The following is a 27512-nucleotide window of genomic DNA, read 5'->3' as shown; positions in this document are numbered from 1 at the left end:
AGAGCTGAAACAGAGGCGAGGCGAGGCAATGAAGAGCTCTGCGGGCTGGGTCCCTAAGTGAGGCGGAGGGGACAATGGCAGGCGATCGCGGCGGGGACGGACGGACGGACGGACAGCCACGCAGGCAGAGGGCTGGGCGGCGGCGGCGGCGGCGGGGTCGCGGGCTGCGGCGCGGGGGTGGGTGGGAGCCTGGGTGGGATCTGGAGGGCGTGTCCTCGCCGGAGGAGGGGTGATGGGCAGCCGGCGCTGCCAATCGCGTGCGGCGCGGAGCGCGCAGCCGGCCTATGAGCGGGCCGCGGGGCGGGGCCGGCGCGGGGCCCGGCGCGGAGGTGCCAGCGGGCGCGGCGGCGGCGAGGCGAGGCGAGGCGAGCCCCTGCCCCGGCCGAGCCGAGCGCACCGCTGCGGGGCCGCGCCCGGCTGCAGCGGGGGACGATGGCCGCGCCCGCCGGGCCCGGAGCGGTGGTCGCGGCCCCGGATCGCAGGCGCTGGCTGTGGCCGCTGTTGGCGGCGGCGCTCGGGCTCTGTGAGTGGGGCCGGGTCGGGCCGGGCCGGGCCGGGCCGGGCCGGGTCGGGTCGGGTCGGGCCGGGCCGGGTCGGGTCGAGTCGGGGTCGGGCGGGCGGGGACCCGGGCCGCCCTGGCCCCCGCGGGCATCGGGCCCGTGCGCGCTGGCGCCGGGCGCGGGCGCGGAGCGAGCGCGGCCTGCGCCCCGGTCCCCGCGTGTGCCGAGGCGGGCGCCCCACCTGCCCCGCCTGGGGGCCGCGGGCGGCGGCGCCCCGCACCTTCCCGCGTGGCCCCGGGGCGCGCGGGCCCTGCGGCCCGCACCCCGGGGAGGCGGCAGAAGGGCGCGGGGTCCTCATCGCTGGGGCCTTTGTTGGGTCCTTGTGTTCGGCGACCGCTCGCGTTGCGGGGCAAGTTCCGCATCCCGCGGTCTCCAGCCCCTTGCATCTTTGAGCCTCCTTAAGCGATGGAAGAGCCCGCGGGGCGCTGCGGCGCGTCGCCGCGCGTGCAGAGCGCCCCGAGGAAGCCCCCTCGTTCCGGGGTGGAATGCGGAGAGCCGGGGCTGCCGTCATAATTCCAGCTTGACAGGACGTAGGACGTTCAAAAGCCCTTTTTTCTTTTTTTTTGGTCACATTTTTTTCCTTGCCAGATTTCATAGATCAAATTTAAGGTAAACCTCAGGCTCAAACCTCAGGCTCGATTTATGGAGTCGGATAAGTTGTGCGGTGGACCTGCGAAGTGGTGTCTGCCGCGGGCCTTTTACACGTTGTTGTCCAAAGCAGGATACTCGCTGCGGTCTCAGGATGTGGTTGAGCAATGGTTGTACAGAGGGCCAGCTCCTGAGAAACACGTCGACTTTCCCTTCTTTTGTTTCGCAGGAGTGCGAGTTACATCACAGTGTATGAATATGCGTTTACTCATTAGTTTCTTTCTTGGGAAAGTCCTTAATGGATTCTTTGGAACTAGGAGAAATACCTTTTAACCAATGATTACATAGAGTGTAAATGGTGAAAGTCCTCTACCCTCTGGACGTTGACAGATGACAACATACTTTGTATAAATGTTTTTCTCAGAAAAAGAAGGTTGAAGTGTAGGGTTTTGCTGGTGGTGGTGGTGGTGGTGATGGTGGTAATATTTGTGTTTTAAGCGAACAAGTGGGAAATACCCTAAGATTTCTCAGAAATCTCGTGTGCTTCAGACAGAATCCTTACACGCGAGACATCGCCATGGAGGGCAAGTCCGTGTGGTCGATCCTAATTAAACTGAGCACTAAACATAACAGAACTGAAAACCTGAACATCGATAAATAGTAATACGGAAAGGTCACAACAGTAGCCACGTAAACCTTGCACAGACCTCGCTCTTCAGTAATGAAAGCTGGTATGTAAAAGTCAGTGGCCGATGTTATCGGTTCATCTGAGGAAAGTCTTTAATGCCGCTGCTTGTCAAATCATCTGGCTGGCCGTGGTTACTGTCCGTAGCAGTTCACGCGCTGCGGAAAACCTGCTTGAGTTAGATCCGGGCGCAGTTACTGAGCGGACCTTCACTGAGCCCCTGGTCGGTGTTCGGCGCGGAAGTCGTTCCCGCCCTCGCGTGATTTGCGGTTCGGTGAGAGCGGCGCGGCGCAGTAAGCAGTGCACGAAGTCTGCTGCTGGCGGCACGCGGCGAGGACACTCCGCGGGCGGCACCCCAGACCAGGTTCAGGCCCCCGGAGAGAGGAGTGCTTCAGCTGAGCAGGCGGTGTAGACGGAGCCACGGACGAGCCGGGAATGACAGGTCGCCGTGTGTAAGAGGTGGCGGGAGTCGAGGCGGGACGGCCAGCCAGAGGCACTGACTCGCAAAGGACCTCGCTTGTCCTCCGTCAGGCCGATTTCCTCCTAACGGCCGTGGGCAGCCTGTGGCGGACCTCTCTGTGTCCTGAGCTGTGAGGCTGGGCAGACCGGGGTGATGGCGGAGACCCAGAGGAGGACGGAGGCCTGCCTGAGGGCGGTGCGGCAGACAGGACACACTCAGGAGCCACTCGGGACGTGAATCTGCGGGGCCTGGAAGGTGCTTCGATGTGGGCGTGAAGGAGGGGCTGTGTGGGCCGAGCCGCGGGCGTTGGGACTGGGGAGTGGGCCTGTTTGGGGAGGAAGAACACGGGCCGAGGGATTAGGAGTGGTGGGGGAAGAAGGTGAAGTTACTCTTGGTTTAAGGCGTCGCTGGGACATCCGCACAGCAGTGGGCAGAGGACAGCTGGGTAGGTGGCTGTGGAGGAGAGGACAGCATCCTGGTTAGAAGTGCAGGTCTGGGAGGCTTTATGTGGCTGGAAGGTAAAACAGTGGTTTGCTTGGAGAAGGTCACCAAGCAAAGCATGTCGGGAGGGTAAGGAGCCTGCGAAGGAAGCCTGTGGAGGAAGGGAAGAGCCAGGAGAGGGTGGGGTCTTGGAAACCAAGTGAGAATGAAGTTTTAGGAAAGAGGACGTGGCCAGCAGTGTCACATGAAGAGGGACTGAGCACGAGGAGTCCGTGACTTGGCAGTCGGCACGTCCGTAGTAACCGGCCGGTTGGCACAGATGCAGGGTGAGAACAAATCTCAGTTGTTCGCTCCACCCGCATCAGTGAAAGGCCCCCTGGCAACCCTGGACTGCACTCGGTTTTGCCCTGTCCTCCACCCCACGGCCCGCCGGTGCTCCTGGCTCCAAAATGAGCTGGAACGCACCTGCTTTTTTTCTGTCGGCGATCCACTCCTAGCCTTTCCATCAAACACTCTGTCGTTTCTTCCTTATTTTCTCTGACAGCCTCCCAGCTGGTCTCCTGGTTCCCCACCTTGCCTCTTTTTACTCCATTCTTCATAGCTGCAAGAATGGTTTTCTTAAAACGCAAGTCAGATCGTGCCGCTGTCTTGTTTGATGGTTTCCCGTTGCACTGGGGGCTGCCGCCCTGGTGCCTCTCCCCATGGCCTACAGTGCGGTGTGACCTCGTGCTGCCGACCTCCGTGACTTCAGCTTGTGCCCCCCGCCCCCTCGTTCACCGTCTTCCGGCCGCACTGCCGTCTTTCTGCTGTAGATACTCATTCCCACCTCGGTCCTGGGCAGCTTGCTGTTCCTGTCCCCTGCAGCGATCTCCTTTTGGCCAGTGAGACCGTAGTTTAGCATAAATGTCACTTTCTCAGAGGGATATTCTCCAACCACCCTTTCCAGAGGGATCCCCTTCCCCACCCCCGCTTTATCATTTCCTGGCCTTTTGTCTACTTAATTTCTAACTATTTGGTTTTTCTTTTCTTTTTCCCTCCACTAGAATCCAGGACGGAGACAGTGTTTGTTTTATTTCTAGAAGCATCTCTAGTGCTTTGCATAGTGGATATGATAGAAGCTAATAAGGATTTGTTAAATGGCAGTGAGTCGTAGGCATATATTGTTAACAGTTTTAGTAGTTTGCAACATGTTTAGGGTTTGGCCTGGCGGCTTCTACACGGAGCTTTACGGAAGAAATTGGCACGGACACATTTGCATTTCAGTAAGAACCTACCCTTGGGAGAGCCAGGTGGGAGACACAGCTCTGAGACTACCTGCCTGGTGCTCTGAGGAGGATGAGGTCATTTTCTCCCCCATGGATTCACTTCCCCCTGTGTGGTTAAGATGTGGCTAGCCCAGCTTGAGGCTGCCATGGCAGCAGACTCTGGTCTTATGCCCCTTCCTTAGCAAACGTCTCAAAAACCGAGCTGGGCAGTGGTCTGCAGGTTCTCTCGCTAGAGTCCCAGGCGATTCTGGCCGCTGTGGTTTGAGCTTGCAAATGTCTGGCGCACATGTCACTTGTTTCTAAGGTGTTTTTTAACCATTAAAATAATAATAAAGAACAGCGTGCGCAGACATGGAGTGACGTACATGGCTCAGGAGGCGACCCTGGCCACGCTCGCTCCGGTGGCCAGTGCATTCTTTCCATAACACAGATTTTTGTAATTTCCATGTATACATTTACCTTTGTAAGTGTGTGATTGATCGAGAAGCTAGTAGCCCTCGGCCCTCATCTTTCGAAAAAGTCAGGGCCACGCACGTGTACTAATACGTATTTCACAAGCCAACATACCTGGACCTGCAGCCAGTCAAATGCTGGGCAGGGCTCGGCTTATCTCCTCCTCAGACCATCTTATCACGGGATCTTGAGTGAAGTCCAGCATCTCGTCGGTATCCTGGACAGGGGTTACAGGGTGAGAGTCACCTGGGGACCTTTTAAAAATCCCGAGGCTCAGACCACACCCCATACTGATGAAATACGAAGGGCTGGGGACGGGGGGCCAGGACCCAGGCCTCGGTATTTTTTTTTTTTTAATAGACTCTATTTTTCACAGCAAAATTAGGAGGGAGTTCATCTACCCATCCGCCATGCCCCGCGTCTGCCCTGCCGCACACCTGCCGATGGCCCCTTCGCCACGGCCGCTGAGCTCGCGCCGCCACGGTCACTGAGCTCGCACCGCCACGGCCGCTGAGCTCGCACCGCCACGGCGCCGTCTCCCGGGGCCCGTCACGTGTGTCGCGGTCGCTCTCGGCACCGAGCCTTCCGCGCGGCGACGTGCGGACGTTTCCGCGTCGCGCGGCGTCTCTCCGCCGCCGCAGCGTCGCGCAGAGCATTTTCTTTCAGTCGTTTCAGGGGCGTCGGTGTCCTCAGTACGCTCTGGGCCGTCGCCGTGTGCAGCCACGCCTGGGAGCCGTCAGTCTGGGACTTGATCGTCCTGCGTTCCGAATGCCCCTTGTCCGACTTGGGTGTGAAAACTGCCTCTGTGTCCTTGTACGCGGGGTCCCCGTAAGGTTCTGTTTGGATGCAGGATCTCGTTCAAGCCGGGATGATCCGCGTCGGGGAAAGCACTGGGCTTTGGGGTCAGAAAGTCCTGGACTCAGCTTGGCTCCACATTTGCTGCGTGAGTGACTCGGGCAAGTTCCTTAGCCTGTCTGAGCTTCTGTGCAGCGGGTAACACCCCGCGGTGTTGTCGAAGAGTCGATGCACCATGTTTAACAGCGCTGAACCCGCGGTAAGCACTCGGCGTGTGGTTTTCCATCGCTCCCTTCACTCCCCGTTTCTGGGGCGAGGAACACCTTTCTGGGCATCAGCCAGACACAGCCTTCCCGGTCAGGTGTTGCTGTGATGTGTTCCGTCTGGCTGTTCTGGTTCGGATTAAACTTTGGTTCCGATACCGTCTGACAGACAGTAGACCTTCTGACAAGGTGGGAGGGCCTGGAGAGAGGGATCTCGGGCCCCGTGGAAACGTTCTCGCGCCACCTCAGCCCCGGGAGGCAGAGTGCGTAGCGTGTCGTTCTGTCCGCGTCGGACGCACTCGCCCCCAGAGCGTCCACCGTGCTGAGCGTTTTAGCGCACTGTCGCCCTGCAGGTGTGAAACGGTCCGATTTCTCACCGAAGCTTCGTGTTCCCATCCGTGTGCTCAGCACCGAAGGGCGTGTGGACATGACGCAGGTGACGCGGTTCGGGCTGACGGCACCCGGGGCGCGTGCGCTGCCCGCCGGCCTGGGGACCTTGGCCTCGCGTGAGTCCTGGCTGCGCGAGGCCTCTGCACCCGGGCGCCCAGCCCCGTAAGGGCCGAGGCCGAGTCCCGGCCTGGTCTGGACGAGCGAATGGCTGAGTGAAGACGGGAAGGCGGCGCAGGAAAGACGGACGGACCGAGCGGACGCAGAGTCGGGCAGAGAAGCTCCGGGGCCTCGTGGAGTCCAGTGGCCGGCGCCGCGACTGGGCCGAGTCAGGGCCTTTGGAGTCTCCCTCACCTGAGAAGCAGAAAGATCTTTGGTTGGTGCAAAAGAAGGTTCAGGATAGAGACGTGGCCAGCTGGGCGTCGGTCACGAGCAGGAGGAGGGGACCCCGAGGGGACCGTGCTGATCCCGTGTTAGGGAGAGTACGTGGGTTTTCTTTTTTTTGAGCATTTGGAAAGGTGAGCCTCCTCTGGGGTTCTCGCTTCCATGTAGGAGGGTGACTCGGAGGAGGGTCCCCGAGCCACCACTAAGATGCATCAGCATTCAGACCTGGCCCCGAGTGACCGCTGCAAACTCCGTGTGCTCTGGGGCTCTGTGCTGAAGCCAATATGATTAATGGCTTAGCTTATCCGAGTTTGATTCGGTATCTTATTCTTCTCATTCATTCATTTTTTCCTGACTTTCAGACAAATGTTTGTTGAACATATGGACAAAAGGCAGGCATTTGTGGGGTAACGAGAACATAATGGTGGGCAAGGTGGCCACAGGCCCTGCGCTGTCCTGGTTACAGACAGCCGGTCACTCCCGCTGAGAGCGAGGATGCCCGGAAGGGGCGGGGAGGGCAGGAAGGGCGGGGCACAGGGTGGGGAGTTCGGGCGGATGTGGGAGGAAGTCCCTTCCAGACTGAGACCTGGAGCGTAACTGGACAGAGTGTAGCGGGGTGGTTCCCGACAGATCAAAAGCTGAGTTTATTAATGTTTGGGGCTGGCCGAATAGAGCCTATGTTTGTAGCCCCCCCTTACTTTGTGCCGTCCGCAGAGGGAGGTCCGACCCAGCCCCGGCTCTGTGCAGGCGCCCGCGTCAGCCGCAGGTGGCCCTGTCCTAGCTGTGGGACTCCGCCCCGGACGCCTGCGTTGTCTCCGCAGACGCGCGCCAGCTCTCGGCCCTGCCTGTCCGGCCAGGGGCATCAGGGTAACACTGCGGGGCGCGGGGACCATGTGCTGTAGCATCCGGAGTTAAAGAAGTAAACCTCTTAGCGCCTGACCGACGTCTTCCTTTCTCTCTTTTTTAAAAAGGCGGTTTTTGTTATGAAAAGCAAAATCCGTGTGAGAGCGAGCGAGCACCGTACACAGAGGAGACGGGCAGACGCGCCCCCGGCCCCCGCGGGCAGCCCGGGGAGGTGTCCGTCACCCGCGGTGCGCGCCTCCCGCGCCCGGCCCCTCCGGCCCGCTCCCGCCGTCCTGCTGGCCTGGGCCGCGCGTCCCCTGGCCTCCTCGTGCCTGTCCTTCGGTGTGGTGTACAAGGCCATGTTTGTGCTTACGTCGGGAGATGTTGCAGTACAGACTCGCGCCGACGGCAGACGAGCGGGCCGCAGGCTGCTGGCCGCCCGCCTGCTCTCGGCAGTCCACGCCGCGGGCATCCGAGCGCTCAGAACCTGCCCGGACCAACGCCTGCCTTCGGGCTCCGGGGGAACCTTACCGGGTTTGTTAAGAGGGCGAGGTTTTCGCATGGCAGGTGCGGCAGACGGACCCAGTAGTGACAGGCGGATGAAGAATCGCTTCAGCTGGTGGCAGTTTTGAAATCCCCGTGGGGGCCGAGAGGCTGTCCATTCGCGTGTGGTTATGCGGCGCCAGCGTCTCTCCAGTGACGTCAGGGTGCGAGATTCGCCTTCGCGTGGAGTGCGAGCGCCTCGAGTGCCGGCCGAGAGGCTTGTCGGCGCCACTTCAGGCATGCGAAGCATCGGAGCCTCTCGGGCAGACGCTCTTGACCAGGCTTCGTTTCTCCGTGGGTGCGTTGGGTGTCTCGTGCTCTCCCTTCGCTTGCCTTTCTCCCGAGTGTTCTGGTTCTCCATCCAAAACACGAAGGTACCTGCCTTTGGGCATCACACCTGACCACTGTGGGAATGACCCCTGGTGAGTCAGTTCCACAGACTTCGTGGAATTGCAGTTTCTTGCCGCGTGAACCGGTCTCTTGCAGGAAGGGCCGTTTGGTTGGTTTTCTGGCCCTTTGAACTCTCCAGTAATAAGCAAGACTTCTTCCCCGGGAGGAAAGTTAGCTGGGCTCCTGTCACCATTTTGAAGTTCATGTGTAAGTTAATGTGTAACTCAGGATCCAAAGTTGGCAGCATGTAAAAACATTTTATATCACTTAATCTTTTTCATTTCATTTCATTTCTTTGTTTTTGCTCGTGAGGCGATTGGCTTTTCCTGGATCCAATGGGAGACTTCCCCCCACCTATGAGTGAGCTGTTGAAATGCAGCTTTAGTCCTTTTCACGGTGATTTTTGCCAGACGCCCTACCCACAAGAAGCCTAGTTACTGTCTTGTCCAGACTCGGCCCCCGTGGCGGTGACAGTGACGTGGCCCCACGAGGGTTAGAGCAGAAGCGTCTCCACACGCCAGCGTTCCGTACATTGGCGTTTTCAGCCGTTCTCACGAGCCCCTAAAAACTCTCTTTCATAACCCCGAAGAGGGGCCGTCTGCGTTCCACAATGATTTCACTGTGTGTTTCCATGAAATAAAAGGCCGGACCAGGCAAACCGTTCCCGGTTGTTCCAGGGACCGGCTCCTCGTCCTGCTCGAGCTGCGTGGGGCGTCCTCGGAGCAGGACCCGGGCCTGGCTCCTCCTGGTACCCGTAGGGAGCACGTGGCCAGAGGGCGCTGTCCCGTGCTCGGTCCCAGCTCTTTGGGGCACTGTCGCGTGCACGGCGACACGGGCGGCTTTAAGCCCGAGCACTCGCCGAGCCTGCGCCCCCGACCGGCCGTGCGGGGCGCCTGCCCCCCGCGTCTCGCACGGAGCAGCCCTCCACCCTCCTCCGTCCCGCGCCGCGGTCGCCGGGACACCTCCCGCCTCCGTCCTTAGCATTCTGTGTCCCTGGGGGCCCTCGTCGCAGGCGGGGGGCGCAGGGGACCAGCCTGGCTGCTGCCGCGTGGCTGAGGGCAGGCGCAGGGGAGGGGGCGCGCGAGGTGGCCTGGGGACACACGCCCGAGCCTGGCAGGTGAGCGGCGGAGGTGGGCGCAGAGATGCTGCCCAGGAAGCCGCTGAAACAGCCCAGGCGAGGCGCGCCGCTGCCGTGGGCCGAGGCGGCAGCGTGACCAAACCAAGTCTGTCGTGCACCGATCGTCTCAGAGCCGAGTGGCGATGTTTCCGTGAGTCCTTTTGGCCGTGAACTTGGATGCCTGGCCCGCTTCCAGCTCAGGTCACAGCTCGGCGCTGGTCTTGCTGAAGAAGGGCTCGGGGTGGGAACTCCGGACCGAGGGGTCACGGACGCTTCACCCCACTTTCCCCTCGGTTCCTCAGTCCTTGGTTAGACAATAGATTGCTCTTAGCCTGACTAACGCCCCTGCCTTAGGAAACTGCCCCCGAACTTGTGACTAATGTCCTAATGCTTACTGATCACAATCTTTATAGTTGCTGAGGCCACAAGAAAGACAGGCCGCTAACCAGAAGAAAGGCCGGAAGGCCCCTGAAGTCGAACAGCTGCCCCCCGCCCCCAACACATAGCCCCTAGAACGACGCCCTGAGCCAGACGGGGAAGGCAGGTTCCGAGGGTGTCAGCCTGCTGCCTTCCCGATCCCCCCCGCTCCCGCCACACACGCGGGTTCTGAGCGGCGCCCGGTGGGGCTGCGGGCGGCGGGGAGCGGGCGGCTCGAGCCCCGGCCGCGGCCGCCCTCCGGGGTCATTGCCACCAGGCCTTGTGGCGGGATCTGGTCTGCGAAACCATCTTCACTGACTTAAAAGACGTGACTCCCCTGGTAGCGCTCACCGCTGTGGAGAAAGTTGGTCGAAATCGCACCGCAAACAAGAGCCTCAAACCTGAGCCGCTCCCTGGGAGCGCCGGGCCGAGGCGCGCGGTCTGGTCCTGCCCTTGGTCGGGGACCCACTCGCCCGCGGCTGCGTCACGACCTGCCCACAAGAGCAAGGGACGCCTTCTCTTGGCTTCTCGTGTGAAGGAAGGGCTTGTTTTGAGGTTTGGACCGTAAATAATAATCCATTGTTCCCTATAATAATAATCCACCCTCTTTTGCAGAAAAAAAATCTGCTTGATGCAGTGTGGCTATCGGTTTATTTAAAAGAATAGCCAAAAGCACACATTGTGCCCTCAGAATAAACATTTGGGAGACGGTTGGGAGGGCTGGGGGTGGGGGGACCTTTGTCTTCTTGGCCTGGACTCAGAGTTAAGACCTCGGGAGGAAAAAATGCTGAATGTGACCTTCAGTCTCGGGTGACAATGCCCTTCTTTATTCTGCCTTATTCCGCGCCTCTGTTACATTCTAAGAATAATTGGTACACTGTAGATATGAATTCTCTCTAAATGATTTCTTTAAAAAAATGTATTTTGAAGATGGACGTTTTTGATCTTTCCTGGGTTGGTTCTCATTGTTTTCAATTTTAGGCTAAGGGATTTTTTTCCTAACCAGTACATGAAAAAGTATCTATTTTTCAGTGAAGATTATTTTATTTTAGCAGCAATGCTTCATAATTCCTGTAGTTACCTCTGGTTATAGATTTTGAAAAAAGTTATTTTTGTTTTCCAGGGGAGAGACATGTTAATTACTATTTCCTGGTCTTAGGCTAACTGAAAAAAACTCGGCGGGTGAACGAAAATGTGACCCAGTGTGGCCAGCCATTGTAGAGTCCACATGTAGGCAGCATATTGAAACCTGATGGCAGATAGGATTTCACTAACGAGAGCAAGATATGCTATGCATTTTTTTTTTTTTTTGCCCTAATTCCTTCACAGGACCAGGATCAGCTAGATAATCGGCATGGCTTTTCGATGATGCGCCGCCTCACCTAGAATAGTTTTAAATGCTCTAAATATGGAAAATGAGAAAAGTTCAGTGTCCTATCAGTTGAAACGTAACAAGTGAATGTGATAACTGTTTAAGGAAGTAAAATTATGGCTTCCACGTCATCAAAAAGAGACTGTCAGAGAAGCAACCGAGATGCCCTCCAGTAGGTGAAATCGGTAAACTGTAGTTCTAGTAAAAATAGCTTCTTACTGAAAACACAGAGCCCAACTTAGCGAGGCTGTCGGCAGCGTCTGCCGTCTGCAGGAAGTGCCTGGGTGCAGGACCGTGCGCCGCGCGCAGCTCGCAGGGGCAGCGGCTCACTGCGGAATCCGGGCGCTCCCTGCACCTCTCCTGCGGCATCTCCTCTGAGAAACGTGCGCGTGGCGTTCGGGCTGAACCCTGCTCTTCACGCCCCTCGTTTCCCTCTCCGCAGTGACAGCCGGGACGTCGGCCTTGGAGGTGCACACACCGAAGGAGATCTTCGTGGCAAACGGGACGCAGGGGAAGCTGACGTGCAGGTTCACGTCCGCCAACACCACCGGCGCGTCGACCTCGGTCTCCTGGAGCTTCCAGCCGGAGGGGACGGACACCATGGTGTCGGTAGGAGCGGCCGGCGGCTCGTGGCCGGCGCCGGCCCGCGGGGCCCTCTGCTGGGGCAGCGCGGTCGCCGGCCTGGCATTCTCACTGTCCGCGTCCGGGGCGCGTGCGGGCCGGGCGTCTGTCGCAGACCTCGAGGCCCTTCCCCTCCTTCAGCACCTCTGGGAAAAGCCGCTTCGGCGTCTCCCCCACGCGCGCCTCTGCTGCCTGGCGAGGTGCCCCTAACTGACCGCGCCGACTCCCATCGCGATTGCTGGTGCATCTTTCCGGCTTCCGTCTGCCCCACTGCGCTCACGCGCGCGCACACACACACACGCACGCACACACGCGCACACGCACACACACGCTCCCCTCTGATCTGACGACGAGCGCCTCGGTTTGCCCCGCGGTGGCCTGGCGCGGTGGTGGTCATGGGAGCCCTGTGCTGTGGGTCTGGAATGCGCACGGCCGTGTGCTCTCGCTCGGGGGCTGATTCACCAGGAGCACGGACGGCAGGTCGGCGACGTCACGGCGCGGCGAGGGGCAGAAGCGCAGGACCGGGGGTCCGCGGGGAGGCTCGGCGTGCGGCGGGCGCTGATCAGACGCGCCGTGACGGCCCCGACCCGCGTCCGTGGCGTGGCGGCGGCGGAGCTTTCTGCAGAGGGTGCCGTGGGGGTAAAGCGGGATTGAGACCCGCGACCTCGAGCAGGTCACACGCGTCCCCGGAGCCACACCGTCCTCCTTCGTGAGTGTCGGGCAGGCGCGCCTCGCCTTGCAGGGCGGGTAGGGGCGCTGGGGGCGCCGTTCCCGGGGGTGTCGCGGGTCGGCGTCTCCGGCCAGCGTCGGCGCTGGCCCTGGGGACGGGCGGTGTCTCCTGTGGCAGAGAGGACAGGTTTGCTTGTTGTCCAGTAGAGGTCGTGACTCCCTTGGGGGCAAAGGCCGGGTGGGCTCACCGCCCCGTCCTGAACATGCAGGTGCCCTCGGTGGGGACGCAAAGCCTCTGGGGCACAGCGTCCGCCCGAGCCCTGCAGCCTGTCCACATGTGGCGCGGCGGGCGAGGGCCACAGGCGGAAACCTGCTGCTCGCCGTGTGGGAGGTAACAAGTTCCTCTGTCGCCGGGTCGTCTTCACGGCACGAGGACTTCGCAGGAGTTCCGCGTCTTCGCCCGCCCGGCGGCAGACTGGCAGGGAGGGCGGAGCCTCCGTTCCGAGCGAACAGTAGGCTGCGTGGCGCTCAGAGTGTGCTTGGTGCACGGGTGTCGTTACCGCCGCCACCGCCGGTGCGCCTCAGCGGTCGTTCGGGCACGTGGAGAGCGGAGCAGAGGGCTCGGGGCACAGGCCGCAGACCACGAGGATGGGCCTGAGCCGGGGTTGTGGGTGGGAGTGAAACCGGGAAGAGGCCCATGCGGGAGGGAGGACCCACGGGGCCGGGGGTTGGTTGGGGAGCTGGAGCAGCCGAGCACGCCGCCGCCGCGGCCTGTGGCTGGGGAGACCGGGTGCGGCCGTCAGCCCGGATGCGGCCGATTTGCGGGTAGAAGGCGAAGCTCACAGGCCGGGACGGCAGCGCGGGGGGCGGGGCCGGGCGAGGAGTCCGGAGAGAGGTTCGGGAGCTGACAAGGTTCAGATGGCCAGAAAGTCAGGGGCGGATGAGACCGCGCTGGGGCTCAGCGCGCCCGGCGTGCTGAGAGCGTCCCGTGCGAGGGGCTGCCGGAGCGCCAGCGCGGACCTCGCCCCACCTCCGAGTGAGGACCGAGCCGCTCGGGTTGCAGCCCAGGGTCAGGATAACTCCCCCTCCGCCCCCCAGGCCTCGCCTCGCTGCGAGGCCCTGCGTTTGGCACCTGCGTTTGGCACCGTTACTTTGAGAAATTAGTTCCTTTGCACAACGCCGGTCTGCGGAGAGGGCGGAGCGGAGATGGAAGGGGGCGGGAGGCAGAAGCTTCGCCGGTGGGGGAGAGGGGGGCCGGTCGCCCGGGCTTCGCCCCTCTGCGCCGTGGGACGCCAGCGGCAGGCGGCAGCCGAGCGGCTCCGTTCAGGCTTCTTTCTGCGTCGTGACCGCGAGCTCCGTGGAGTGGGCGGGAGCCTCCGAACGCGCGGCCCCGGCGGTGGCCCCGCCTTGGGCTCGGCTCACCACCTCCTGTCGTCGTCGTGACCTCGGCCCCGTTTCCTTATTTATAAAAAACGCGGGTGGTGATCGCTGCGTCACCGGGATGCCGAGAGGGTGCGAGGTGACGTGCGAGTTTGTTTCTCCCACTGAGACGGGATTGGACCCGTGGCTTCTAAAGCCCCGCCTGGCGTGGGTGCCAGACAGGCTCCTGCCGTGCCGCGCCCCTTCCCGGGCTTCGCGGCGTGCGGCGCGCCGTCTGTAGCGTTTGGAACTTCCGCCTTTGCCAATGGCTCATGTGTGTGTTTGTTCTTTTTTTTTCCCTCTAATTTCAGTTTTTCCACTACTCTCAAGGGCAAGTGTACCCCGGGAACTACCCGCCGTTCAAGGACAGGATCAGCTGGGCCGGAGACCTCGACAAGAAAGACGTGTCGATCAACATAGAAAACATGCAGTTCATCCACAACGGCACCTACATCTGCGACGTCAAAAACCCTCCCGACATCGTCGCGCAGCCGGGGCACATCCGGCTCTACGTCGTTCAGAGAGGTACGCCGTCTCCGCAGCGGGGCGAGGCCCCCTCGGCCTCCCGTCTGGTGTTCGAAGGGAGCGTTTTCGCCATGTGGCGATGAGGCCCCCGTGTCGGGGGACCTGGGCTCGGGGACCCCCGCCCCTCCCAGCCGGGGCGGCCGGTCCCCCCGTTTATGAAGCCGCCGTCAGAGGCCCGTGGGTCCGAACCCCGCGGCGTCGGTTTCTCCGCGTCCGTGAGAGGAAAGGCCGCGGCCGCCGTGGCCGGGGCTGGGCGCCGGGGCGCGGGGTGTCGGCGCCCCTCCTGCGAGAGTCGCGAACCCCGTGCGGGGGTTTCTGCCCCGCTTTGGGAATGAGCAGGAGGTTTGCTTTCGGGGAGGTAGACCGAGGCGAATCCGCACCCCCAGGGTCTGAGTGCGGCGCCCTTGGGCGTCGTGTGTGTGCGCGGACGTGCGTGGGTGTGTGGCTCGTTCTCTGTCACTAACATTCCCACGCCATCGCGTAGATCCTGGGCTCTCACACGGAAACGGGGTGTGGTAACTGCTAACGAAAGACACTCGTTTGCTAATTTAAGCTCCGTGCCCTCCGTCGCGCTGCCCCTTGACCCGGCCCTGTTCTTTCTCCGCAGAGGTGTTGCCCGTGTTTCCGGTTTGGGTGGTGGTGGGCACAGTGACGGCTGTGGTCGTCGGCCTCATCCTCCTCGCCGGCATCGTCCTGGCCGTCTTCCACAGGAGGAAGAACTCCAAACGGGACTACGCCGGGTAAGAGGCGCCGCTTTCGGAGGGGGGGCGGGCAAGGGCCCGGAGTCTGCGCGAGGCGCTGTGCTTTTACGGCAGCGGCACTGAGGCTCTGGCTGCAGTTCGCGCGCCCGCCGCTGGCCCGCTGCTCCCGGGGGGCGGCGGCCCGGGCTCTGTGCTTCGTACCACGCGCTCTGCCGTTGGCATCGCCAAGCCACGGACCCCGCGTTCCCAGTTCAAGATCGTCATTTTCTCAGTTAGGCAAACGTGAGACTAATCAGTAAGAGCCGTGCTGACCGACGCCCCCCGTCCCGGTGTGGGGACCCGGGCGTCTCCTGCCCGTGGCCTTGTCAGCGGCTGCGTCCCTCTGATCATTCTGGAGTGCGTGGCCGGACTCGGGCAGGCTGGGCTCGGAGGGGCCACACGCCGACACAGCCCAGCAGCGGAGGACGGCAGACTGACTGTCTTTTCGTGGGTGGCTTCTCCAAGAGGCCGCACTCGAGCGGAGGCGTGTGTCTGTTTCAGGCCCTGCTGTCCTCCTGCTCCGGCCGGAAGGCTAAGCCGCCTGGGCTAAGTGGGCCTTGCGGTAAGACAGGGTGCAGGCGGGACTCCAGCTGGCGTGGACGAGCTGGGGCACAGGGGCACGGCGTGTGCGTGGCCGCCGAGCACGGAGCCGGCCCTGAGCTTGCGTGCCCCGGGCCCACGGCGGGGGGAGCCGCTCTCGCCCGGCCCTGCGGCCCGCGTTTTCAGGAGGAGTGCTGTGCTTTAACAAGTTTGAGCCCCAGATTCGGGGACCCCTGGTTTGGAACGCCTTTGTTCTATTCTGCTGACTGCACCTGCTCCCTTGCATGGCGAGTGTTTCTGATGAACTTTAACCGGAGCGTTGGTTTTGGGCATGAGACTAATCCGAGGCGTGACGCGCCGGGCTCCGCGGTCCCCGCTTGGGCTAACGAAGGGCGGGACCCCGCATGGCGTTGCGAGTGCTGCTGGCCTCACTCTGGTTTTCTCTCCCCCCGCCTTTTCCGCCTTGGTGTCCGGGATCAGGTCCTGCTTCTCTTCCACTTCTTGAGAACAGCGGCACGGACGACAGCCCGAGCCTGCGGCAGGGCTGGGCCTCCTCTCCCGCCCCGCTAGGCGCACGGTGACTAACCCGCCGCCGCCCCTGCCCCGCGCACGCGTCCGGCCCGGCGGCTGTCAAGGCGCACGGTAACTAACCCGCCGCTGCCCCCGCGCACGCGTCCGGCCCGGCGGCTGGCACGAGCTGTCTGTCACTGTCCGCGTCTGCGTCAGAGCCGTGTCACGCTGTCCCTGCAAGGTGGGGTCGTCGGGGCACAGAGGTTTGTGGCCACCCGGATGGATGCGTCCTTCATGTGAGAGGCTCTGTGTGTGTGTGTGTGTGTGTGTGTGTGTGTGTGTGTGTGTGTGTGTTTGGTTATCTTTTTTTGTTTAAGTGTGTGAATTGTGTTGTCAATGATCGAGACCCTCTTTGGGTTAGGAGGCCTGTCAGACCATTTTGGTTTGGGCCATGTAACCTCCCCTTTCAGAGAAGGCATGATTCGCAGGACGCATCGAGTGCTTCAGCCTCAGAAACGGCACTTTACATGTAACCCTCCCAAACTCCTGAGGCTTTTTCCTAATACACTTAAGCCCAGCCGAGGGCACACCCTAACGACGATCTCCTGCCGCTCTGTTGCCCGATTCATTTACCAGCTCAGGCTTGTCGTTAAAGACTCCTGCGCCCCTGAAAGCGTTCGCCCCGTGTGTGTGGCCGGCCACAGCTGCTCACCATTCGGTTTGGTTATGGTCTTCACCGGCGGGGAAACAAAATATGGGAAACCAGGAAACGGAAGGAATGAGACGATCGAGATTATGACCCCGGGCGTGTGGCTGTGATTTTTGAAATACGTGCAGGAGAAGTCTGCCTTTGATGATCACAGAAGTGAGGGTGGATGGCCGGGGGGAAAAGACAGAGCGCCATCTGGTAAGTCGTAGCCAGGGCCCCGCCCCGCAGACGCCGGACTGTGGACGGGCAGAGCGGCCACCGCGCTGCTTTCTGGGCCCGCCCAGTCGTGGCTTCGTTGATTTGGGAGACTCAGGAGCAGGGGTAGAGTCCAGTTTCGAGATTCGCGACTGTCTCGACATCCATCGTCTCGTCGTGTTTTGTTTCTGCGCATCTGCCGCTTCACCTTGTCGTCACTTGCATTTCTGCACTTTTGTTTCCATTTATTTAAAAACACTTTTCTTTACGTTTGTTCTCCAAACGGCCAACCCATCAGCTGTAGCACGTCAGAGAGTGTGTCACCGGCTCAGCAGGCCCCACAGAAGGCCCCCTCCGGCACGGAGGGGCTGGCGAAGAGCCTGCCTTCCGCATCTCACCAGGTAACAGTGACTGCGGTGCCGCTTGGCGCCGTCCCCCTCCCGGGCACGGGGCAGGAGACCGAGCCGCAGCCGGGACGGACGGACGGATGGACGGACGAGAGCAGAGACGGACAGCAGGAGAGGAGGAGGGGACGACAGTTGCTTTAGGAGGGCCGCACGCAGGTGCGTGGAGGAGACTCGGACCCCAGTGAAGCTGCCCCCGACCCCTGCTGACGGGCAGGTGGTGCCCGCGCAGCCTGGCTCCTCCGGCCCGGGGGGAGTGAGGTGGCCGCTCTGGCAGCTGGGGACAGCCCCCTTCCACTGCTCAGGGACACAAACCCTTGAACTGGACTCCATGCTGAGGTGCTTCATAAGACAAGGAATGAGCAGGGCAACGTCGACCTTGGTGTCGATAATAAAACAGGAAAATTGTTTCGTATGAAGTGTTTAGCTGAATTAGTAGGCTTGATTAACAAAGAGACGTCTTGGTTTCTACTCCTTGTGGAAAGTACCAGAGAGAAATGATTTTTATTTGGAACATTGCGCACGTCCAGCGTTGTGGTCGGTGTGTTTTGGCTACGTCGTCGTAACTATAATTGTGGCATGGCAGATTTTCCTCTGCTTCGTCCCATTTCTGTTCTTTTGGGGTAGGAAGCATTCTAAGGAATTTGGCCAGTTCCAGCTCTGGCCCAGAGAGCCGTTTTGTGCGGGTGGCTGCCTGTGAGAGGCAGCAAGGACAAGAGTGTTTTGTGGATTAAGCCCCCCAGTCTCATTCTCCGTTGTCCTGTGTAGTGAGGAGACCGCAGCATTGTGATGCTAAATTACTAAGCTGGCCACTCCTTCCTGTTCCTCCTGCCTGTCCGTCCGTCTGTCCGTCCGTCTCTGCCTCTGATGGAGCAGTATACCTCAGCTACCTCAGGTCACTAGTGTGGATTGAATGGGAACAGGGCTGGAAATGAAGCTTGAGAGCTGCAGGTCGAGGTCACGTCTAAAGGGGCCTTGGAAACTTTCTTCCGCCCTCGAAGTGCTGTGGGCGTGGCTCGCCTGTGGAAAACCAACGAGGAAAAAAAGAAACAATGGTGGTTGGATGTTGAAAAACAGGTCCTGCAGCACTGTGATCCCTGCACCCGCCCCGGCCCGGCCCACCGCTTTGGGGCACTTCCCAGAGTGCACTGCAGCACCAGCCGGGAGGGAAGCAGAGCTCACGGTCGCGGTCGCGCTGGCCGAGGAGGCGGAGTCTGACCTCGGGGAGGCCGGGCGAGCAAGGCTGCCAGAGGGGAGGAAACCGCACAGAGAGAGAGCGGGCCTCCGAGGCCCGGCCCGGCGCGGCGTCCCGGGAGCCCTCGCTGAATAGTCTGCGCCTTCGTGGTAGGGAGCCCCCTGTGACCCGATGGAGAGCCACCTGACGGGCAGTTTGCACAGTGCCCGGAGCTCTCACACGGCCGGGAACAGCTTGTGCCTCTGAAACCCCGAGCAGAGACTCAGTGCACACGGGGTGTCGGTCCTCAGAATGGCCACGCCTTTGTAGTGGGGCTGGGTTAGCACGTGAAGACTACGGACCCCCCATAACAGAGCTTTCAATCAAAGGGAGCCTCTAAAGAACAAAACTAGTCCAAAAGTACGTTAATTGTGTGCAGAAGGAAAAGACAACATTCTGTACAGAAATACAACCAAGTTCAGCACCCAGCAGTGTAAAATTCACAGCCTCTAGCAGCAATCAAAAATGACTATGCCTACAAAGGAGCAGGAAAAGGAAACTCATAACCAAGAGAAAGATCAATCGATAGAAACAAACCCAGAAATGAGAGACGATAAAAATCACAGACGAGGACTTTAAAACAAGTATTACAAATCGTATAAACAAACCTAAGGATATAAGGGAAAGCTTGACGTAATGGGGAGAAATAAAAATGTTAAAAAGGCCAAAATGGAATTTTTAGAAATGGGGGGAAAAAAGGAAAGAAAAAGAGCAAGATGGCTTAAGCAACAGTTTCGACACCGCAGACGAGACCAGCAGACTGGAAGACATCGCCGTGAAAACCGCCAAGCCGGGGAGGGCGCGGCGGCCCGGCCGGGGAGGGCGCGGCGGAGGGGGCGGAGCGAGGGGGAGCAGGCGTCGGCAGCGGCCCCACACTTTTTCATTCTTTCGGGCTTTTCTTCTGGCGTCGAGCTCCCTGTTTCTGAGCAATTGTGTTGCGTTGCTACGTCTCGGTGTTTCAGGGTTAGACGTTACTTGCTGACGCCGTGGGACGGGAATGAGAATTCAGTTCTCCCCGCCTCCCTGCCGCCCAGCACGCTCGCGCCCACCCACAGCGGCCCCGTTCCGCTCCCCGGTGTGGCGATGCCTGTCCTTAGGTAGCTGTTTTTCAACGTTGTGCGAGCCTGTTTTTTTCACTGCTGTTCCACATGCGTTTGCTCTACTGTGCGGTTTCCTGGTGTTAGTGGAGTGACCGTTGGCCTTGTTTTTTGCTCGCTGCATTTTCCGAGTACAGGTTTGTCTTCCACCGCGACACCCTCCAGCGACGGCCCCTGAGCACGCGCAGGTGTGGCCCGTGTTCCGCCGGGTTCCTTCCGTCTGGGCGGTGTGCCTGTTCACACCCTCTGGCTCTGCTGCGCTCGGGGTGCTGGGGACCAGTCATCCCAGACCTGCCTCCCGAGGAATTCTCTTTACCCCTCTTCCTTTAGACGTGACCTCACTGTCTTATTTTGTTCCTGTATTGTGGTCGAACATGTCCTCATAACTTCTTGAGAAAGGATGCGCGGGAGATGAAATTTTGAAGTTTTGTGGATAGGCGGAAAGATGACCTCCAACGATGGACCTGTGGGGTATGTCACCTCAGCTGCCGAAGGAGGCTTGGCAGCTGTCATTCAGGATCTCAGGATGGGGAGGGTTTCCTGGATCGCCGAGGCGGGCCCTGTGTGATCTCAGGTCCTTATACGAGGGAAGCAGGGGAGTCGGAGAGTCAAAGAGGCCGTGCCACCGTCTTTGGAGATGGAGGCAGGGGTCACGAGCCACGGAACGCAGGCCGCTGGAAAGGGAAGCGGGTTCCCCCCGGAGCCCCCAGAAGGAGCGCAGCCCTGCCGCCCGTGATTTTAGCCCAGTGAGACCCCGGTCAGACCCGGGCCCCCCGCGCTGTAAGGTGGTGCTTTCGTTTCCGGCACGGCTGCACCCGTTTGCATTCTTCCCCCTCGAGCTGGATCGGGGGTCTGGGCGCGCAGGGTTCCGGGCTGGGAGTGTCTTCTGCGGCACGCCGGGGCCTCGCTGACCGACGCTTGCGGCGTCCAGTGCCCAGTCAACACCGTTCTGATTCCTGGTCTTTTCAGGGACCGGTTCTGTTCTCTTTTGCTTAGCGTGGTTTTTAATGCCCGTGTTCTGAAATTTCATAAAATCGTGGGTCTCTTTTTATTCATTGTGCTGGCTACTCAGTGGGTTCTTTCAATCCAAAAACTTTATCCTTCAGTTTTAGGATTTTTTTTTCCATTATTCTTTGGAAATTTTCCTCCTTTCAGTTTCTGTTCTCTTTTTCGGAAACTTTGACTAAGAATTGGACTAGCTCCTAAGTCAATCCTTTAGTTTTCTTATTTTTTTCTGTTTTGCATTTTTGTTCTACTTTCTAAAACATTTCCACAACTTTATCCTCCAACTTTTATTGAGTATTTAATTTCTGCTGTCTTTTTTTTTTTTTTTTTTTTAATTTTCAAGAGCTATTTCTTATTTTCAGATTATGAGATCCTATTCTTGTTTGCATGGATGCATTGCTATCTCTTTGAGCATATCATTTTTCTTCTGTCTTGTATTTTATTTTTTTAATATTTTCTTCTATTTCTTGATTTTGGTGTTTCTTTTAGATTCTCTTTTTTACCCCTTATAATTTGTCTTTTGTGTTAGAAGCTTTCTTCAAATGCCCGGTGGTCCTTGGTTCTCTGTTTGCATTAAGGCTCTCAGGGCTGATCCGAATCTTTTTGTGCAGAGAGCACTTACTGGGCAGTGGGCTTCACCGTTCGTCCCTAGTGCTGGCCGGCTTCACTGGGGGACCTCACAGTGTCAGTTGCTGAGGGTCTGTTCTCTTGAGTTGGTTGATTTCTCCAGAAAGAAATCTCATTTCCTGCTTGGGAGTTGAGCAGAGCGGGGGAGGAGAGCTCACTATTCGGGAAGTAGACGTGCCCACCCGGCTTAGGGCCGATGGCTCATCCTGCTGTGTCTGCTGCCCGTGCGTCAGACTGGGTCATTCCTCCTGTGAGCAAACCCCAGGGTGCTGCCCAGGCCTGACTCTGGGGCATTTTCCAGTTGTTGGTGAGAAGTACTTCCACCACCGGGTCAATTTACTTTCATTTTTCGACATTTGCAATATAACACCAAACTGGCTTTGAAGAAGAGTCCGTGGCCATTTTTACAACCTGTCACACGGTATGAGCTCCTTCCCCCGCAGACACACCCTGGAACTCCTTGTCAGTCTTCATGAATCTCGATGGAGGGTTTTGCCATCATCGAGGAAGTGGCACGACTTAATTTTAGGGTCAGTCCTGGTCTTGAACGTGACTGCAGCCAGGAACCAGTTAACTTACTGGAGAGCCCTCTGCTCTCATCCTGTGCCTGCACCACTGACCAGCACGCGACCCCCAAGGGAGCCCATGCTCTGCGCAGGCGAAAGTCCACCTGTAGCTTTTGACTCCCCAAAACTAAGCTACTGTTGCCTACCGTATGTTACTGTGTAGACTTCGTGTAGTAAGTGATATAACAGACTGGTATCCACACATGCTTTATGCATTCATGACGTAACCTATTTTTTTCAATACTTCTAGGTGACACAGTTCATCTGTTTTTTCAAATTGTTGCAAATCTCCAAAAACTTTCCCAATATATTTATTGAAAAAAAAAATCCTCATATAAGTAGACCTACACGGTTCAAACCCGTGTTGTTCAAGGGTCAACTGTAGCAGAAAACAGGATTTTTTCAATTTATTTTCCTTTTAGATTTGCATTTAACTTGCAGCGTCTGAGGTGACTGCAGTCTCCGTTTGATTCAGTATTAGCAGCGAGGTCTGTCGTTTGACCCATGACAGACGTAAGAGCGTCACCGACGTCTAAAGAGGAACACGGAGCCCGGCTGCGTGGTTCCCCCGGTCAGCCGTCCCGGCCCATCTCAGGTAGACCCTGTGCAGCAGGACGGCCCGGGGAACGGTGACTAATGTGCATTTAGTGCTGTCTGTCAGACGCTACTTTACTTATTCTCATTCAATTTCCACGACCACCTAAGGGGTATCACACTGCTGTTAACTGCCACCTTAGAGACAAGCTCATGCTTCGCAGTTTCCGAACCCGCCCTTGGCCCCGTGGCCGGCGGCCAGCGGTGCTCCCATGCTCAGGGAGAAGGTCTCACGGATTCAGACTGCGGACCTGCCGGCCTCCCGGTGGGGCTGGCCCGGGGTGTTACGTGAGAGGTCTGCTCTCATGTGCCCCGTGCTAAAGCCCTTCCGGCTGGATCTGTCCCCTCCGTAGCAGTTGGGGTGGCCAGATGCCACAGGATCCCCTCTCACATCATGCACAGAAGGACGCAGGTTGTGGGGTTCCTGGGTGGGGAAAAGGGGTTTATTTTAAAGGATATGCTTTTGGCTACTGAGCTTATGATTCTGGAGTTGGAAGCTTAAGCACAGCGTTAGACGAGCGTCTGCACTGAGGTTGACTGTGGTTATAACATGCTTCTCTCTTCAGGCCAGGGCTGTTTTGTCGTCGTTTACAATTTTAGAGCCTCTGGGTTGGAAGGGACTTGTAGAGGTCACCACCCGCCAGATGTGTGAACCCCCAGCCTCTGAGGGGGACTCCCACTGCCCCAGGCATCCCTGCCCCCCCCCATCCCATCTCCCTTAGCTCTCCTACTGCAGCCTGGGGTTTCCTTTATAGGTCTACAGATTGTGGCTTTTTAAAAGTTTTAGAACAAAAACAGTTACCTGATCCGAGGTCGCAGAGAAGCAATATTTTTATCAGTTATGATACTATGAGATTGAAAGAATTTACTCTAAGTAGGTACATGGGAGGATATTTGAAAGCTTTTTAGGTACCTGCTTAGATAAAGTGACCGGTCGATTGTCTCTCTTGGCGACACTGAGCATGCTGGTTTCTTACGCATGTCGTTCTGAAGCTCCCGGTCACGGTGGGTCTCAGGCTGGCTGAAATGCCCGTCTTGGTCCTTACGACTCTGTCCCCAGTGAGAAGGGCTGAGGAATTCTGTGACAGGCATGAGGATGAGATTGCTGAGAAGGAATATTGTGTTAGAGAAATTTCCAGACAGAAACCAAAGTAGAATAATGTAACAGATCTCCAAGCACCGGCCTTACCAGCCGCCAGCACACACCAGTCCTGCTTAAGGACAGCTCGGGACGCGGGTCCCCGCGTGGCCCTCCCGAGTCCGGCCCGTGCGGAGCGCCCGCCCCGCGGTGCCGCCCCCATGGTGACCGCTCCTCTCCCTGTGCCTCCACGGAGCAGCTTCCCACACGTCTAACTCGGCTTCTCTCCCCAGGGCCCGGTCATCTACGCGCAGCTAGACCACTCTGGAGGTCATCACAGCGGCAAGATTAACAAGGCAGAGTCTGTGGTGTATGCAGATATCCGGAAAAACTAAGAGAAGACCCGGATCCCCCCCCCCAAGCGAGAAACAAAATCAAACCGGACCCTCATGCAGGAATGCCGCCCACAGCCGCGCGTGGCCCTGGGACTCTGGGCGTGGACAAGCGCATGTTTATTCATGGACGGGGGAGATGTGTATAAAGGATGCATAAGAATGTTCTATTTAATCTTCCGACCGAGGAGCCAGGGCCGCGTGCTGAGAGGCGGCCTGGTCCCCTGTGCACATAAGTGGTCTTGCTGGCTGGGGCGAGGCGAGGGAGGGGTTGCGTGGCCGTAGGGACAGATGCCCTGGGGCCTTAACCTCATGTCCGGAGACCAGGCGGTGACTTAATGTGGCGCCGGAACCTCGAGCGCTGTCCCGACACCTCGCTGGGTTTTACTGCGCCTTGACGTTTCCCAGTGATTTGTTCATTCTGGAAATTGCTGTGGATGGAGGTGGAGCTCCTGGCTTGCTAACGTTATTGCTTTCTTGAGCCGGAGGGAAAGAGCTAGAGCTGGCCGGGCGGCCCTTGGGCGTGGCTGTCCCGCGAGCCACACCCATCGCGGGGACCTGGCAAGAAGAGCCGCGAGGCCCCCCCACGCGTGCAAGGGCTGCGGTGCTGGGCTCCGTGGCCCTCCCGCCCCCAGGCTTCCTCCCAAGTTAGAGTTCAGCGTGGGGGCGTGTCCCCCTGCTCCTGGGACTCTGGTTTCCAAACTGCCCAGGAGGCGCGCGCCCACCGCCTGGAGCCGCGGCTCCCTCGCGGCTCCAGGCGACACCGGTGCTAATGGAATCGAAACTCTGCGGCTTGAGGCTTGAGGCTTGATCCACCCCCCACCCCCCCACCCCCCACCCCTCCCACCCCTGAAGGCGGCGGCAGCATCGGAAAGGCTCCCTTTACGGTGGGATCCACCCCCCCACACACACACACACTTTTTCCTGTGTACTTAGATTTGTTGCTACGAAGAATTTTAAAGATGCAAAAAAAACGGGAGACTAGTAAAATCAACCTCCACATATCCATCCTCAATTACTTCATATATCTTTTTTTTTTCCTCTTTTCTGAATTTTTAAAATAAATTTTAAAATAAATTCCAAAATCACATCACTTCACCCCCTACGTTCTTGGGTGCGCACCTTTAAAATATGTGGGTTATTTTCTTACATAGCCATAACGTCTCGTCCCATTTAACAGAAATGTTTTTTAAAATGCACGATATCTTGATTCCTTCTAATACCCAGTTCATACTCAAGTTTCCCCTTGTCTCAAAAATGGCATTTACAAACGGCTTCTTCGAATCAAGAGTGAAACGTGGCTCCCGTAAAGCCGCCTTGGGTGTTCTAAAAACAAGTGGGGTCGCGGCGCTTGGCGTCGGGTCAGAGACGGGAAGGGGGCCGCGGCCGTCGCCCCCAGGGCCTCCTCTCGGCTAGATGCGCCTCCCAGCTTCAGGCCACCTCTGGGCTTCTCGGCACCTAGGTGGGTTCCAGCTGTCCTGCCCTCGTGCATCGCAGGCCACGCTGTGATTGTCGTTTGGCCTCAGGAACCGTTGGCGAAACAACAGAAGCCAAATGCGAAGCCTTCGCGGCTGCAGAGAAGGCCCCCCCAGAGGGGGCCAGCCTCGCGGCCCCGTGGGAGGGAACAGGGCCCCTCAGGCCCGCTGCCCCTCCCCACATCCTCACCGCTGCTCCCGGGTCCGCCTGACGGGCAGCAGCTGGGGCGGGAAGTAGCAGCCCCAGCACCTGCGGGAGGCCGGCCATGTTTACAGGAAGGAAACCCGGGTCTTTCAAGCTGTGGGTCCCCAGGGAGCTGCTGCTTCCAGCCTGCGTTTCCTCCGGCAGACAGGATGGGAGGCCATTGTCCCTGCTTGGCTCAGGGCCACCGCTGGACGGGTCATCCTCACGGCGGGCCCTGTGGAGCTGGCCCGGAGGGTTCCAGAAGGTGGGAAGGCCTGGGATGTCTTTTGCTCCCCTTGCGTCTGGGAGGAGGAAGGCTGGCAGGCCTGACGTTCTCACGCTGACTTGGGAGCCCTGCCCTCCAGGGCTGTGCTTCTGCACCTGGGTCGCCCTTCCGCTGTGGGGGTGGGGGCACCCCCGAAACGGAGGCCCCAGCTTGCTGAGGCTCCCCATCCCCTGACGAGGAAGGACCCCACGGACGCTGTGTCTCGAGTCCAGATCCGTTCTTCATGCTTTCTCTGGCTTTGCATGGAGTTGGGTTTTTTTGTTTGTTTTTTGTTTTTGTTTTTTTCCTAATTATAAAGTTTCAACTAGATTAAAGAGGAACATAAAGCCTAAATTCATTTTGTAGCGAGTCTTTGAGAAGGCGTAGTGGGCCCAGAGGAACGTGGAGCATTTCGCAGAGCCCGGTCCTCGCTCTCGCTGCCGCAGCAGCAGCCGGGCGGCCGGTGTGTGGCGCGTCTGGATGGGCCCGTCTGACGCAAAGCCCCGTCTGCTCCCGGGAGCCGCCGCTGAGGGGAGTTGCCCTGGCAGAGGGGGCGCGCCTCGAAGAAGCTCGCTCGGGGATCTTGGGCCCAAAGGGCAAAACCTCTGCAGTGCACAGTGGCGCTGGCCGCCAGGCCGTGCCGGGCTGTGCGAGAGGAGGCTGGGCGAGTGGCTTAATGTTGGCTCACGAGGTTGAGCAGGAGAGGAGAAGCCCAGGGGAGAGCGGCGAAGGGGCTCGGAGCGGAGCTCGTGCGGGCCGGGAATGGCTGGCTGGCTTGTCCTCTCTCGACAGCCCTCCGGAGAAAGGGGAAGGTGTGGGCTTCTGCTGAAAATTCCGTGTCGGTTTCGACGCATTTCAAGCTGTGAGGTGAGGGCCCCTCCGGGGGCCAGGCGTGCCCGAGTCACCGCGAGGCGCGGGCCGTGCTGCGGGGGGCCGACGGCGACCGGAGCGCACCCTGCGCCTCGCGTCCAGCCCGCGGGCTGGTGCCGCCCCCCGCCGCAGACACGTCCCCGCGCAGCCTCCAGTGGTCGCTGTCCTGCATGGCGGCCACTGGCCACATGTGGCCGTTTAAATTTAACGAAACGTACATCGAGTTTTGCATTCAGACCCTGAGTCACGCTGACTGCGTTCCCAGCGCTGAGTAGCCGCGCGCGGCCTCGGACAGCGCGGAGAGGGCACGGCCTGTCCTCACGGGGAGTCCCGCGGGACGGCCCGGGCGCGGGCTGTGCGGGCGTTGCCGACCTCTCAGGAGGCTGCACCCCTTTTTCTCTCGCCGTGGAGGTGCGAACCCCACCCCCGGCATGGGGGGTCGCTCTAGGCAGGAGCATCAGAGAGCCGCCCGGGGGGCCCTGAGAGACTGGTAGAGCCGTGCCAGCTGCAGGGGCCCGCAGGTCCCGGTGGGAGGGGCCTGGCCCACGGGGCGGCCCTGGCTGGCTGGGAGCCAGGCCCCGAGGGCCTCACGCTCCAGGCGGAGAACCTGGGGTGTCCTGCAGGCAAACAGGGTCTATCTGAGTCGCGGAGTAACGCATGGGCATTTGGGGAGCGGGAACCTGAAATCGGAGGGCATCCGTTCTGTGGGTCCCGCGGCTCGGAGAGGGAGGAGCAGGGCTGGCAGCAGTGGGGCGCAGATGAGAGGAGGGTCTGGAGGTCGCAGGGAGGCGCAGTACGAGGACCAGCTGGGGGCTGAGAGCGGGGTCGAC

At 59.3% G+C, this 27512-nt stretch overlaps 1 protein-coding gene and 1 long non-coding RNA gene across 2 annotated transcripts; one reads left to right on the top strand and one right to left on the bottom strand.

Annotated features, from left to right (window-relative positions):
- The first annotated feature begins 339 nt into the window (after positions 1-339).
- Positions 340-24051, top strand: MPZL1 (myelin protein zero like 1). Its single transcript, XM_016148586.2, has 6 exons — positions 340-523; positions 11406-11572; positions 13984-14197; positions 14805-14937; positions 17190-17292; positions 23790-24051. Exons 1-6 carry the CDS (start codon positions 433-435, stop codon positions 23889-23891), a joined length of 810 nt encoding a protein of 269 aa, XP_016004072.2. The 5' UTR covers positions 340-432; the 3' UTR covers positions 23892-24051.
- LOC118612857 lies at positions 20945-23791 on the bottom strand. The gene is made up of 2 exons (XR_004955180.1): positions 23332-23791; positions 20945-22842 (listed from the first exon to the last, which is right to left on the bottom strand). It is a non-coding gene; the product is annotated as an uncharacterized LOC118612857 (long non-coding RNA).
- Positions 24052-27512: the final 3461 nt, after the last annotated feature.

Source organism: Rousettus aegyptiacus, unplaced genomic scaffold (assembly GCF_014176215.1).
Source record: "Rousettus aegyptiacus isolate mRouAeg1 unplaced genomic scaffold, mRouAeg1.p scaffold_m13_p_17, whole genome shotgun sequence".
Classification (NCBI taxonomy): domain Eukaryota; kingdom Metazoa; phylum Chordata; class Mammalia; order Chiroptera; family Pteropodidae; genus Rousettus; species Rousettus aegyptiacus.
The sequence above is the reverse complement of the archived record's forward strand: the minus strand, read 5'-3'. Positions and strand labels throughout refer to the sequence as shown.

What these genes read in the sequence shown, in the direction of transcription:
- MPZL1 (XM_016148586.2), top strand. Translation starts at nt 433, where the DNA reads ATGGCCGCGCCCGCCGGGCCCGGAGCGGTGGTCGCGGCCCCGGATCGC. An exon ending in GGACGGACACCATGGTGTCG is followed by an intron (nt 11,573 to 13,983) that starts GTAGGAGCGGCC and finishes CTCTAATTTCAG; the next exon opens with TTTTTCCACTACTCTCAAGG. An exon ending in GCTCTACGTCGTTCAGAGAG is followed by an intron (nt 14,198 to 14,804) that starts GTACGCCGTCTC and finishes CTTTCTCCGCAG; the next exon opens with AGGTGTTGCCCGTGTTTCCG.